Here is an 11,534-nt window from a genome sequence, read left to right as displayed (position 1 = left end):
TGTAATAGTGGTACAAACAAAAGTTAATTGCATTTTGCAAGTAGCTAAGTGGACCTATAAACAAAAGTTAATTGCATTTTGTCTTCAAGTTTTATTTGTTTAGCAAGACACGTTTCTACTTCTTTTGAATTGCTGAATTTCATGAATGTTTTGAACTTTTACGGAACGTTATATTGTGTGGGGAAGGAAAAGACTAACATACAAAGTTATATTAGTTAATTGAACCCTATATATTTGAATGAAAAAAAGAAAATAAAACATTGTTATTATAAACAAAAAAAACCTTGTTTATGCAGCCTTTTTTATTCCTTTCATTGTTTCCTGACAATTTTGGTGGAAAGTATTTAGCTTTTGTCCACGTCAGAATTTTAAGATTAATCAAATTCCAAATTAGATTTTCCGTTTTTACTTAACAAACTCATTTATCTATGGCGTGATTACCAAACGAGGTTAAAGGGGAAGAATGAAATTGCACTCTTCCCAAAGCATTTGCTTTCCAACGTTTATTAGCATTTGGGGAATAAAAAAACAGGTGGGGTCCACCCAATATCAGTAATTGTCTAATTGAAAAAAAAAAATTGAAGGTCTACCATTAAACTAATATATTTTTATATTTAAGATCTTGTATATCTATATAATCCGTAATTAAGTTGAGAGGAACATATATGCATATGATGATGATTGTGCAATGCATTTTCAATATCAAAATCCTAGACAATGGTCAAGCACAAAAAACCAAATATTAAAATTGCAATTCAACTGGTGGATGAAAATTAATCATCAATATGAATTCATGAATCAAACAATCAAATAACTAAAGTACTCATAATTAGGGTTTCCTCTTAGCCTTAGCTAAGAGTTTAGAACCCCATGAACAAAGAATTCATAGTAATTCTCATAAGGAAATTTTGCATAAAATAAAACTAGAGAAAAAAAACCAAATTACTGCCGCTTTGTCGCTGCCTTGTACCACACCAGAAGAAGCCTCGTTTCCCTTACTGCTGCATTTTTTTTTCCCCTTTTATAAGTTGCACATCGTGAGACCAAACCGAACCCTGGGCTAAATACTAGTTTTTAGGTTTTATTCCCCCCTCCCCCAACCCAAAAAAAGACCTAACCCATCCCATGCTAAATGTGTGGGTTAAAAGCTAAAAGCCAAATTCCCCCCAGGATCTAACCCAGAAAATGGTGTGGGCACCACCGGCGGGACCCCACTCACATGGGCATGTTTCCCAGGATTTATTGAATCCAACGGCTGAGATCGAATATAATCAAATCTAACGATAAAAAAAAAAAAATCTAAAGGCCCAAATTTAAATCCAACGGTTAAAATAATTTAACTCAAAATTCACCCAAATTTATTGATTTTTCAATATTTAAATACTTTTAAGTTAAAATGTTCATAAAATTAAATTATGATATTGTATGTAATTTTTTTTTAATAATCTAAGGAAAGCAAAAACACCTTCAAATGCTAAACTCCCAACCGAAATAGGAAAGCAAAAACACCTTCAAACACGTCAAAGCTATTTCCTTTTCCATCTCACTTTAGTCCTATTTCTTTTGAAAAAAATCAAAGTTTAAAAAAAATGGTTTGATCAAATGGCCCCTTCGTATTTTTGTATAACCGGCAAATGTAAGGGAAAAGTACGAGGAAAAACAAAGAAGATTCCTTTTAAGTTTTGACCATTTGTTTTAGTGGTCGTTTCACTTCAGTATACAGGATTAAACAAAATCTTGAGTTATTCTTCAATCAACTCAACTATTTTTCAGCACAAACTTAATTGCTCTTCAACAAATCTCTTTGAGTTCTTCAGTTACAATCTCAAAACCTTTCTTCGAAGCAAATGCGACCTACGATCCCTGATATCTAAAACTTTTATAGCTTTGCCATCTTGTGATATGATTCGGTTGATGTGTAATTCCAACCACTCCTGATTTCCTCTCTAAGGCGCATGTTTTGTACCAAGTCCAATATGAAACTAGTGATCTTTGTGGACTCCTCTAGCAAAATCTTGACCTTCATGGCTTGAATATGGCTAGAGCTTTACTGCTTTCGTTACGTTTCCAGTCAATTTGAATTTCAAGTTACATATCATGGCCAATCAGCCTAGAGTTTACTTTGTGATGTTTGTAATCTTGACTACATCATAATGATTGAAGTCTATTTCTCTCATTAATTTCTATTTCGCTTTCTTTTACTTTTTAGGCAAGCATAAACGAAGTTACACTGAATTTAGTCCTTGTTCACCTGACGCACATAAAATAATTTAACCCAACGATTAACAATCATTTGGTTAGGAAGTCAGATTTATGCACAACTTTGAATCACGAAAACAAGCACTTTTTTGTTGGCACCTTCCAACAGTGGCACACGTACTCTCTCTCTCTCTCCCCATAGCATAGTGCAGAGACCGAAAGCAATACACAAGAAAAATATGTGTTGAAGCCAGTCTAAACTTCGTCTGAGTTTTGACACCAACACAGTTTTTGATGAAAAATAGATGAGTTGATTGAAAAATCACCCAACATTTTGTTTAATAGTAGAGATTAACGAAAGTGAATCAGAAAACTGAGAACTGTCGACCGGGTTTCCTCATGAGCTGGTCGTAGGATGGTCATACTGTAGACTATATTCTTAGTCATATTGATCGAAAGACCCTCGCTTCATCCACGTGCAAATATTTTTCGTTTTCTTTCTCGGCGCGCGCGCAGGTTTTATTGGTTATCATGCATGCATGCATATTTTTGGATCTCAAAAAAGCAATGCAAATACAAAACAGTGGAGACATGCATAAGTTTTAATGAAACAGAGCAATAATGCTTCTTCATAAAGAATGTATGCATATTGTGTTTGCATATTTTTGGTATTCATTGCAATTAACTAATTGAAACAAAGTAATTAATAAATTCCAGCAGAATCAGTGTCGGCATGTAAAACAGTGGAGAGCGCTTGTCACTGAATATTTAAGTATTCTATATAAGAATGTATGCATTCAGCCAACAAAACAATTATCTTGTCCACTTTATTGTGTATATATATGCCTAATGCTTTGTCTCAATTTTTGTAGTCACACACACATGTTGCAAATTTTGGTGGCTTTCAAATCCACAAAGGGGTGAAGGAAATTTTCTGTTAACAGGTAACATTATCAATCGACATGATCCACCTTTGTCAGAATAATTGTTTTTCTTCCCTTAATTTGTTTTCAATTATGTTCGAGAAATTAACTTGTAAAAGATAATTATTGTAACAGAAGAAAGATCATGTCATGTGGGATCTTGTCAGCTTGAAATGAAATAAAGAAATATGTTCAAACTATTGTTGGCCGCCCAAGTTCATTTGATTAATTTGGGTCGATACACATGGGGATTGAGCTATTGAGGGACCTCATTACTCATAACTCATGCATGCACGTGTGGAAGAACGTAAATCTTTCTTTCACTCGTCCAAATATATCAAACTATGAGTAATTGTGTATATATAAAAGAGGATCTATAAGTGATGGTTCCTCGGCAATTTTGTTTTCACGATTATATGGCATTGAATCCCACGTTAAAAAAAGAAAAGATGAAATAACATCCTCGCCTTGGGTAACTTCATTGTTGTTTCCTATTTAGGATTAATTGTAATTGTCGATCACACATTAGTAGTTTCGGCCACCGGCCTCGAATATCTGTGCCCAATTCACTTGCTCAATAATACATAAATGTGAAATAGGTAACAGAGGAAGGAAGGAAGCCTTGATGTCACACTATCAATATCCACGCATTCAATTTAAACTATTTGCAAGTAAGTTTGTTAAGTTAAAGCTCTTCAAGCTCCACGTATATATCAATCAAGCGATCATGTCTTTTCCATTTATTACAAGAAACCATGGATTCTATGACGAATGGGCATCGTCACATATACACTAAAATTTGTCACATATAATTATGTGATGAATTTCCAGCATTACAAAATGCGTCACCTATACAGCCTCATGTATAGTTTTTGTGATGAATTTTTTGTTCGTCACATACTAGTTCTATATGTGACCCTATTTTCCTCACATATTCCTCGCTCAAATTTCATACTTAAAACAATATGTGACGCTTTGAACATCACTTATTCTGAAAATGCGTGATGACATGCTTTCGTCACATCCTGTATTGCTTTTTCGCATTTAATTATTTTCATAATTTTGCTTGAAAATGAATCTATAATTAAAACTTTAATTTCAGTGAATCAAGCAAATGAATAATATGGACTACATCATAATGACAATTTATATACCAATAGAAGTAATTTTTACATTGGTAACATGTTTAATAAACTAAACATGCACAAAGGGAACAAATATCGTTTCGAAATAATAAACTAATGAAGAAAAAAAAATCCTAAAAAATCTAAACCCGGCTAGACTACGAAGACTTGTTTTTTACTGGTTGTTGGAGCCTGCAAGTAACATAGCCGACATAAATTTCTCATAAACCTACGGAGACACAAGAGAAAACAAATTGAGCATTATCATCCAACAAATAGCAAAGAAAGATATGTCAAAATTTAATTGAAACTGAAATCGAACAAACTATTCCTAAAATAATAAGACCATAATCCTCAATTTCCAAATAATGACTAGGTAATAAAGCAAAGCAACCAAACTCATCAAGAAACTCAAAGACTAATTTCAACTAAAACTGAAACCAAGAATTCATTAAAGCGAACAGCATACATCATCCAACTAATTCTTCATAGGAGCAAATAATAGAGAAAGAAGTCAGCCAACTAGCTATTGACCTGCCACATAAAATTTGGTCACCTATTCCATATTTTCTTGTAGTGATTTTATTGCATTCAATCACATCTTGAAATTAACAAATAGTTTATCTTTCTTATTTGGTACCCTTTTTTTTTATATTTAGAATGGAAGTTAATCGTGGATTTGACTTAATTTAATCCTGCTCATTTCTCTACCTACTTTTATTGTTTGAGCTAATTCAAAAGCTCAACCCATCCTGATATTTGTGGCTCGGCCCATGCCTGCTTGACACAACGAAAATAACAAAACAAGTACCCACTTGGAAGCGAAAAGACTAACCTATGGAGTGTATAGTCGTTGTTCCTTTCTCATACATCACGTGATGTATCCTCATGTATCAGAAAGAAACGAGGGTAATACACCCTGAAATACGAAAGTTCCACTCCCGTGGAATCCACTGCAAGTGAAAACAAGGTCAGAAGCTTCATGGAAATAGTAATTTAAATAACTAAATGTACACATTACATTACCATGCCAGATAGAACAAACCATTTATTTCTATGGGACCAGTTTCCCTGCCTGATGTCTCAAACCCATCTCTTTCACCAGAAGTAAAAAAAAAAACGGGAAGAGGCGTTGTCCTCTTATCCTTCACACGTTTCATTGGCTCTGGAAAGATCATCAATCAACCCCCACATTAATCACCACAATCCATGGCAGTTTCTCCACCTCAAAAACCAATCGACCAAGTGATTCCCTTATCATAGAACAAACCATTTATTTATTTCAATGGGACCGGTTTCCCTGCCTAATGTCTCAAACCCATCTCTTTCACCAGAAAAGAACAAAACGGGAAGAGGCGTTGTCCTCTTATCCTTCACACGTTTCATTGGCTCTGGAAAGATCATCAATCAACCCCCACATTCATCACCACAATCCATGGCAGTTTCTCCACCTCAAAAACCAATCGACCAAGTGATTCCCTTATCTAATTTCCCCCTTCATTCCTTTCGGTGCATGTGAATTCAATCCCATTCCCACCTATTGCACCGATTTCCTCCTACCCTTTTCTTCTCTTCTCTAATGGCAGCTGAAATTTCATCCGGCAGCCGGAGAAATTCCAACACTCAGCTTTTGGAAGAGCTCGAAGCGCTTAGCGAGTCACTCTACACATCCCACATTTCGAGTACTAGTACTCGAAGAACTGCCTCCCTTGTTCTTCCACGAAGCTCAGTTCCTACCATACCCTCTAAAGATGAACTTGTTCCGGCGAATGTTGAGGAAATTAGACTCAACAACAAACCACGAAGGCGGATGTCTTTGTCCCCGTGGCGCTCCCGCCCAAAACTTACTAGTGATGAGGAAGATGAGCAAAAGGATCGAGGCAAGAAGGCAACGAAATATAATTCACCGGAGCTAAGAAGCTTGGATGTCAAGGCAACTGCCACCACCGAGAAAAAAGGTATCTGGAATTGGAAACCGATTCGCGCTATTTCCCACATTGGAATGCAGAAGCTGAGCTGCTTATTTTCTGTTGAAGTTGTCGCTGCGCAAGGCCTTCCGACTTCAATGAATGGCCTTAGACTTTCTGTCTGCGTTAGAAAGAAAGAAACAAAAGAGGGAGCGGTTCAAACAATGCCGTCAAGGGTAACACAAGGAGCTGCTGATTTTGAAGAGACACTTTTCGTTCGGTGCCATGTTTATTGCAGTTCCGGCCATGGGAAGCAGACGAAGTTTGAGCCGAGACCCTTTTGGGTATATTTGTTTGCAGTTGATGCAGAGGAGCTTGATTTTGGGAGAAGCACTGTGGATTTGAGTCAGATGATTCTGGAATCCATTGAGAAAAGCCACGAAGGTCAACGAATTCGGCAATGGGATATGAGTTTTAAACTATTAGGGAAGGCGAAAGGCGGTGAGCTTGTTCTGAAACTAGGGTTTCAGATTATGGAGAAGGATGGAGGACTTGGAATTTACAATCAGGCTGAGGATTTGAAGTCTGGTAAGTCCAAGAATTTCTCATCTGTTTTTGCTAGGAAGCAATCAAAAACTTCATTTAGTGTGCCTAGTCCAAAACTTTCCAGCAGAGGAGAAGCATGGACACCTTCACAAGCAAGAAAAGCAGCTGATCTCCAAGGGATTGATGAACTTAATCTTGACGAACCAAACCCCGTTCCTATATCATCATCATCTTCTTCTGCAGCTCAGAAGGCAAAAGAATCGGAAGCGCCAAAGGCAGAGGAGCTTGATCTGCCAGACTTTGAGGTAGTGGATAAAGGAGTTGAATTCCAAGACAAGGAAGAGGAATATGGGGAGGAGCAATCCAAAAAGTCTATTGACGAAAAATCGGCAGCATCAAGTGAGGTTGTGAAGGAAATTGTGCATGACAAAGTGCATACAACAAGATTGACAGAACTTGATTCAATTGCTCAGCAGATTAAGGCTCTTGAGTCTTTGATGGGGAAAGAAAAAAATGACGAAAAGGATGAAGATGAAGAAGATATCGAATCACAAAAATTGGAGGCGGACGAAGAAAATGTGACAAAGGAGTTTCTTCAAATGCTTGAGGAGGAGGAGATCTTAAATGAATATAAACTGAATCAAAGTGAGATCCCCCCTCTCAAGCTTGAAGGGGTCGAGGAATCTGGTGAGTGTGAAGCAGCAGAAGTATTCCTTCCTGATCTTGGAAAAAGCTTAGGGTGCGTGGTTCAAACCCGCGATGGAGGGTACTTGGCGTCCATGAATCCGTTTGACACTTTGGTAGCTAGAAAAGACACTCCAAAACTTTCCATGCAAATATCAAAGCCGTTTGTTCTGTCATGGGATCAGTCAATGAGTGGATTCGAATTGTTTCAAAGGATTGCAGCTATTGGACTTGATGAGCTGAATTCTCAGATTATGAATTTGATGGCATTGGATGAACTGATGGATAAAACTGCAGAGCAGATTGCTTTTGAAGGTGTTGCATCCGCGATCATTCAAGGAAGGAACAAAGAAGGGGCTAGCTCGAGCGCTGCTAGAACAATTGCCGCCGTCAAAACAATGGCAATTGCATTGAGCACAGGCAGAAAGGAAAGGATTTCGACTGGGATTTGGAATGTAAACGAGAACCCTTTGAAAGCAGAGGAGATTATCACATTCACCATGCAGAAAATCGAGGCCATGGCACTTGAATCTTTGAAAATCCAAGCTGAAATGGCTGAGGAAGAAGCCCCATTCGATGTTTCACCAATGAACAATAGTTTCACAAATTCAAGTGGCGTAAAAGTACTTCAAAACGAACTGCTCACTTCTTCAATATCGCTAGACGACTGGATCAAAAACCACAGCGTGGCCAATTCGGATAGCTTACAAGATGGGAACCAGCCGGAGACAATCACACTGGCAGTGGTTGTTCAGCTAAGGGATCCCTTAAGGCGGTATGAGGCGGTTGGAGGCCCTATGATAGCTCTTATTTATGCAACGAGAGCTGATGGCGCCGTCGATGAGGAGGAAGAAAAGAGATTCAAAGTGACAAGCATGCATGTGGGAGGGTTGAAAGTGAGGACAAAAGGAGGGAAGAGGAATGCGTGGGATAGTGAGAGGCAGAGGCTAACTGCAATGCAGTGGTTGATTTCTTATGGATTGGCAAAAGCAGCTGCAAGGAAGAAGGGGAAACATTATGTAGCATCCAAAGGTCAGGATTTGTTGTGGAGCATTTCATCAAGAGTGATGGCTGGTATGTGGCTTAAGTACATGAGAAATCCAGATGTAAAATTTACCAAGTGAAGCTGAGTATTATATGTATTCATTTAATTGCTTTTGTAATTTACTTACAATAATAATCGATAAAACGAGTAAAAATTAAAGAAATGCAAATAGCAAAATTGATGCATGATAGGAATTTTTACCACCTGCAAAAGTAGGGATAAAAACACTTAAAAATACTTGCAAGAGTATAAGGTTATCATAGTATAACAGTTCAAGTAAGGTCGTTCTCCACAATGATTGAATGAATAATTTATGTAAATACCAAATCTTAATTAATTATTTGAAAACAAGTTTGGAAGAGGTTGATTTTATGACCTAAAATATTAAAAACGAATTTAATTAAAAACAATTGAATAAGGGGAACTTTAACGAAAAGGGCTTAGGCTAACTTTTTTTTAATGAAAAACGACCCTAAACTATTACTTAATAAAAAGGGCTTAAATTTAAATCATAAGGACACACAACTTTTATCTCAGACCCTACAAAAACTAAAACACACGGGATCAACAAAAAGCCCAAACCGCATAACAATTAATATTCCAAAATTGCCCCTAACGAAGCCTAACCCAGCCCGTTAGCCAAAGTTGCAGTTACTTCTCACCATCCCTCTCATCATCCCTCCAACGCCATTAATGTTCACCAACCCCTTCTCACCGTACAAAAAAATTGAAACCTCCATTGCTCGAAACGTCAAGATCACAAAAACCAGAAACCATCCTCATTTTCCGATTTCGTACATCATTCCAGTTCTTTCACGGACGAATTCACGCAAATATCAACTTCGGTGAGCAACTTGGTCGCAGACATACCTAGAAAAATAAACAAAGGTAACAATCTTACAATTTCTCTCAACATATTTCACAAAATCATACGGTTCATTGTTTATATAACTAACATCTACTGGAATCAAGCATATAGAATAACATGCATCAACTTAAACAAAACGCAAATTATACTATTTCCGTAAATTTATTTTGTTATTTACTCTCAGTACAAATCCGTCGCAGATCCACCCAAAAAAAGACAATTTACTAGCCAATCGTTTAATATATAAACATATATTATGCTATACACGAACTAGTGTGATAATTAAACTATGTTTATTCTTACATATGGACGGAGCCAAGAAATCAAGAATGAAGATTTTCGCTAAAAAGAGTCTAGATAAGAAAAAGAATAAAAAAAAACCTTCAACATCTTATGTGCAATACAAATGCAATGTTTTGGGTTTGCAAATTCAATGCAATTGTACAAGCCAATGCTTCAACAACGCCATGATGTCTGCAATCATTTGGGCAAGACACCATTTTGAAGTCCGATCAAATTCTACATGGATGATGAAATCGTTGCAACGGAGAGAAAAAAGAAGTCTGATATGGATCTAATCAAGATTATACAATGTTATGACTCCAAGCAACAAAAGTTCAAATTTGGGGATCTGAGCCAAGAGGAATAACAAGTGAAGATGTTGCTCAAATATTTGGTTTAAACAACCAAGGAGTTGACCTATCAAACACAGACAAATCCACAAAAAACATGAAGGACAACTTTGTCAAAACATATTTTGCAAACCAAAAAATAGTGAAAAAAAAGAGGACATTCTTGAAGCGTACCAAAAATCAATCCAAGACGAAACTCCTAAAAGGACAAAAGCTACTACTTTAACCATATGTGTGCATCTCCTACAATCCCTCTTATTTGCAACCTTCGGAACATACATCACGTGGAGCTTCGTAACAATTTGTGGGGCATTGGACCAAATCAGCAAATACAACTGGGCAAAAAGAGTGAGGGACTACTTGTTCAAGATGATTAACAAATCAAAGAAAAAGAGGAAAAAAAGAAAAGAATCAGCAACAACAAACGGATGTACTGCTCTTATTTTGGTAAGAAATAAGAACTATATTTTAAAAACATGAATTATGTCTTATAAAATACGGAAGAAAGTAATTCAAAGTTCTTATTTCATGCAGTATTGGATTTGTCTTCACACCATTCTGGTGGAGACAATGAGTGGACAAGAAAACATGGTTCCTGCCATTGGAAGATGTGACATAACCAAAATCCACAAAACAATCAGAGATATTCCAGCTGAACAAATTGAGGTAAGGACCAATAATAAAAGTATTTCAATAAACAATATATTTTTGCACTTTACAACTGCATAACATAATGATCATTGCAGTTTGTGTTTTTCAAGGTTTAATAAACAGTGTTTACGAAACAATGACATTATTATGTAATTTAACAGCTATTTAATGTGTGACTGTGCAGATTGGTGGTGGTATTCCTTGTGCTAAACCGAATGAGCCGATTCTTGCTGCTATACCTTTTGAAGAACCAACACATGAGCAGTCCAACATAAACCAAGAAGAAGATAATGTCATTCCTTCTCTTGAACAAAGAAACAAGCCTTCCAAGAAAAAAGAAAAGAAGACAACAGGAAGGAAAAGGAAGAGAACTGAAGTTGAAGCTCAACAAGATCACATTATCACCATCAATGAAGCTCAGTTATAGTTTGATCAACTGTACACAAAAGAATTGATGAAATTTGATGTAATTTATCAAAAGGACATGATAGGGATTGATACCACATTAGGTGTGGAAGGTTTTGAAGAGTTTAAAAGATGTGCGAGCATGGATCAAAAGAGGAATCTAGTCCTCAGTCACATGATGATATATGCACTTGACAACCTACACACAGATTCAATTGTAACGAATCAAACAACAGAAGCACTCAACAGAAACGTTGAAAAGCTTCTCCAAGAATGACATGAAGACAAGCAGAAGATTAGTTCAATGAAATTTGAAATGAAACAGTTGCAATTAAAGAACTCAGCAGCTTCTATGAAAGTAAATAAACTTTTGGATGAAATTGGAAGTTTGAAGGAGAAGCTACTAGAAAAGCAACCAATAGTACCAGATCTAAATGCTTCAATAGAGGGAAATCAAAATTTCAAGGATCCAGAAAAGGAGGAACCACCTAAAGAAGATCCAGATAATGATGATCGAATTGAAGAGCATACACATGATAAGGATACTGCT

At 36.6% G+C, this 11,534-nt stretch overlaps 2 protein-coding genes and 1 long non-coding RNA gene across 3 annotated transcripts in view; all 3 read left to right on the top strand.

Annotated features, from left to right (window-relative positions):
• The window catches only part of LOC148690502 (uncharacterized), a 989-nt gene extending 895 nt beyond the window's left edge, over positions 1 to 94 (top strand). The window contains exon 2 of the long non-coding RNA XR_015956366.1: positions 1 to 94. This exon is cut by the window's left edge and continues 356 nt beyond it. This is a non-coding gene — a long non-coding RNA (uncharacterized LOC148690502).
• A 5,477-nt stretch (positions 95 to 5,571) lies between these two features.
• LOC137739319 (protein PLASTID MOVEMENT IMPAIRED 1) lies at positions 5,572 to 8,591 on the top strand. Its single transcript, XM_068478878.2, has one exon. The coding sequence runs from the start codon at positions 5,826 to 5,828 to the stop codon at positions 8,505 to 8,507; it is 2,682 nt and encodes an 893-aa protein (XP_068334979.2). The 5' UTR covers positions 5,572 to 5,825; the 3' UTR covers positions 8,508 to 8,591.
• A 1,025-nt stretch (positions 8,592 to 9,616) lies between these two features.
• On the top strand, positions 9,617 to 11,082 carry LOC148690501 (uncharacterized). The gene is made up of 3 exons (XM_088686913.1): positions 9,617 to 10,375; positions 10,463 to 10,594; positions 10,764 to 11,082. The coding sequence occupies exons 1-3, from the start codon at positions 10,298 to 10,300 to the stop codon at positions 11,004 to 11,006; spliced, it is 453 nt and encodes a 150-aa protein (XP_088543039.1). The 5' UTR covers positions 9,617 to 10,297; the 3' UTR covers positions 11,007 to 11,082.
• The last annotated feature ends 452 nt before the right edge of the window (positions 11,083 to 11,534 follow it).

This window comes from Pyrus communis, chromosome 15, assembly GCF_041283825.1.
Source record: "Pyrus communis isolate YQ-2024b chromosome 15, ASM4128382v1, whole genome shotgun sequence".
Classification (NCBI taxonomy): Eukaryota; Viridiplantae; Streptophyta; class Magnoliopsida; order Rosales; family Rosaceae; genus Pyrus; species Pyrus communis.
The sequence above is the reverse complement of the archived record's forward strand: the minus strand, read 5'-3'. Positions and strand labels throughout refer to the sequence as shown.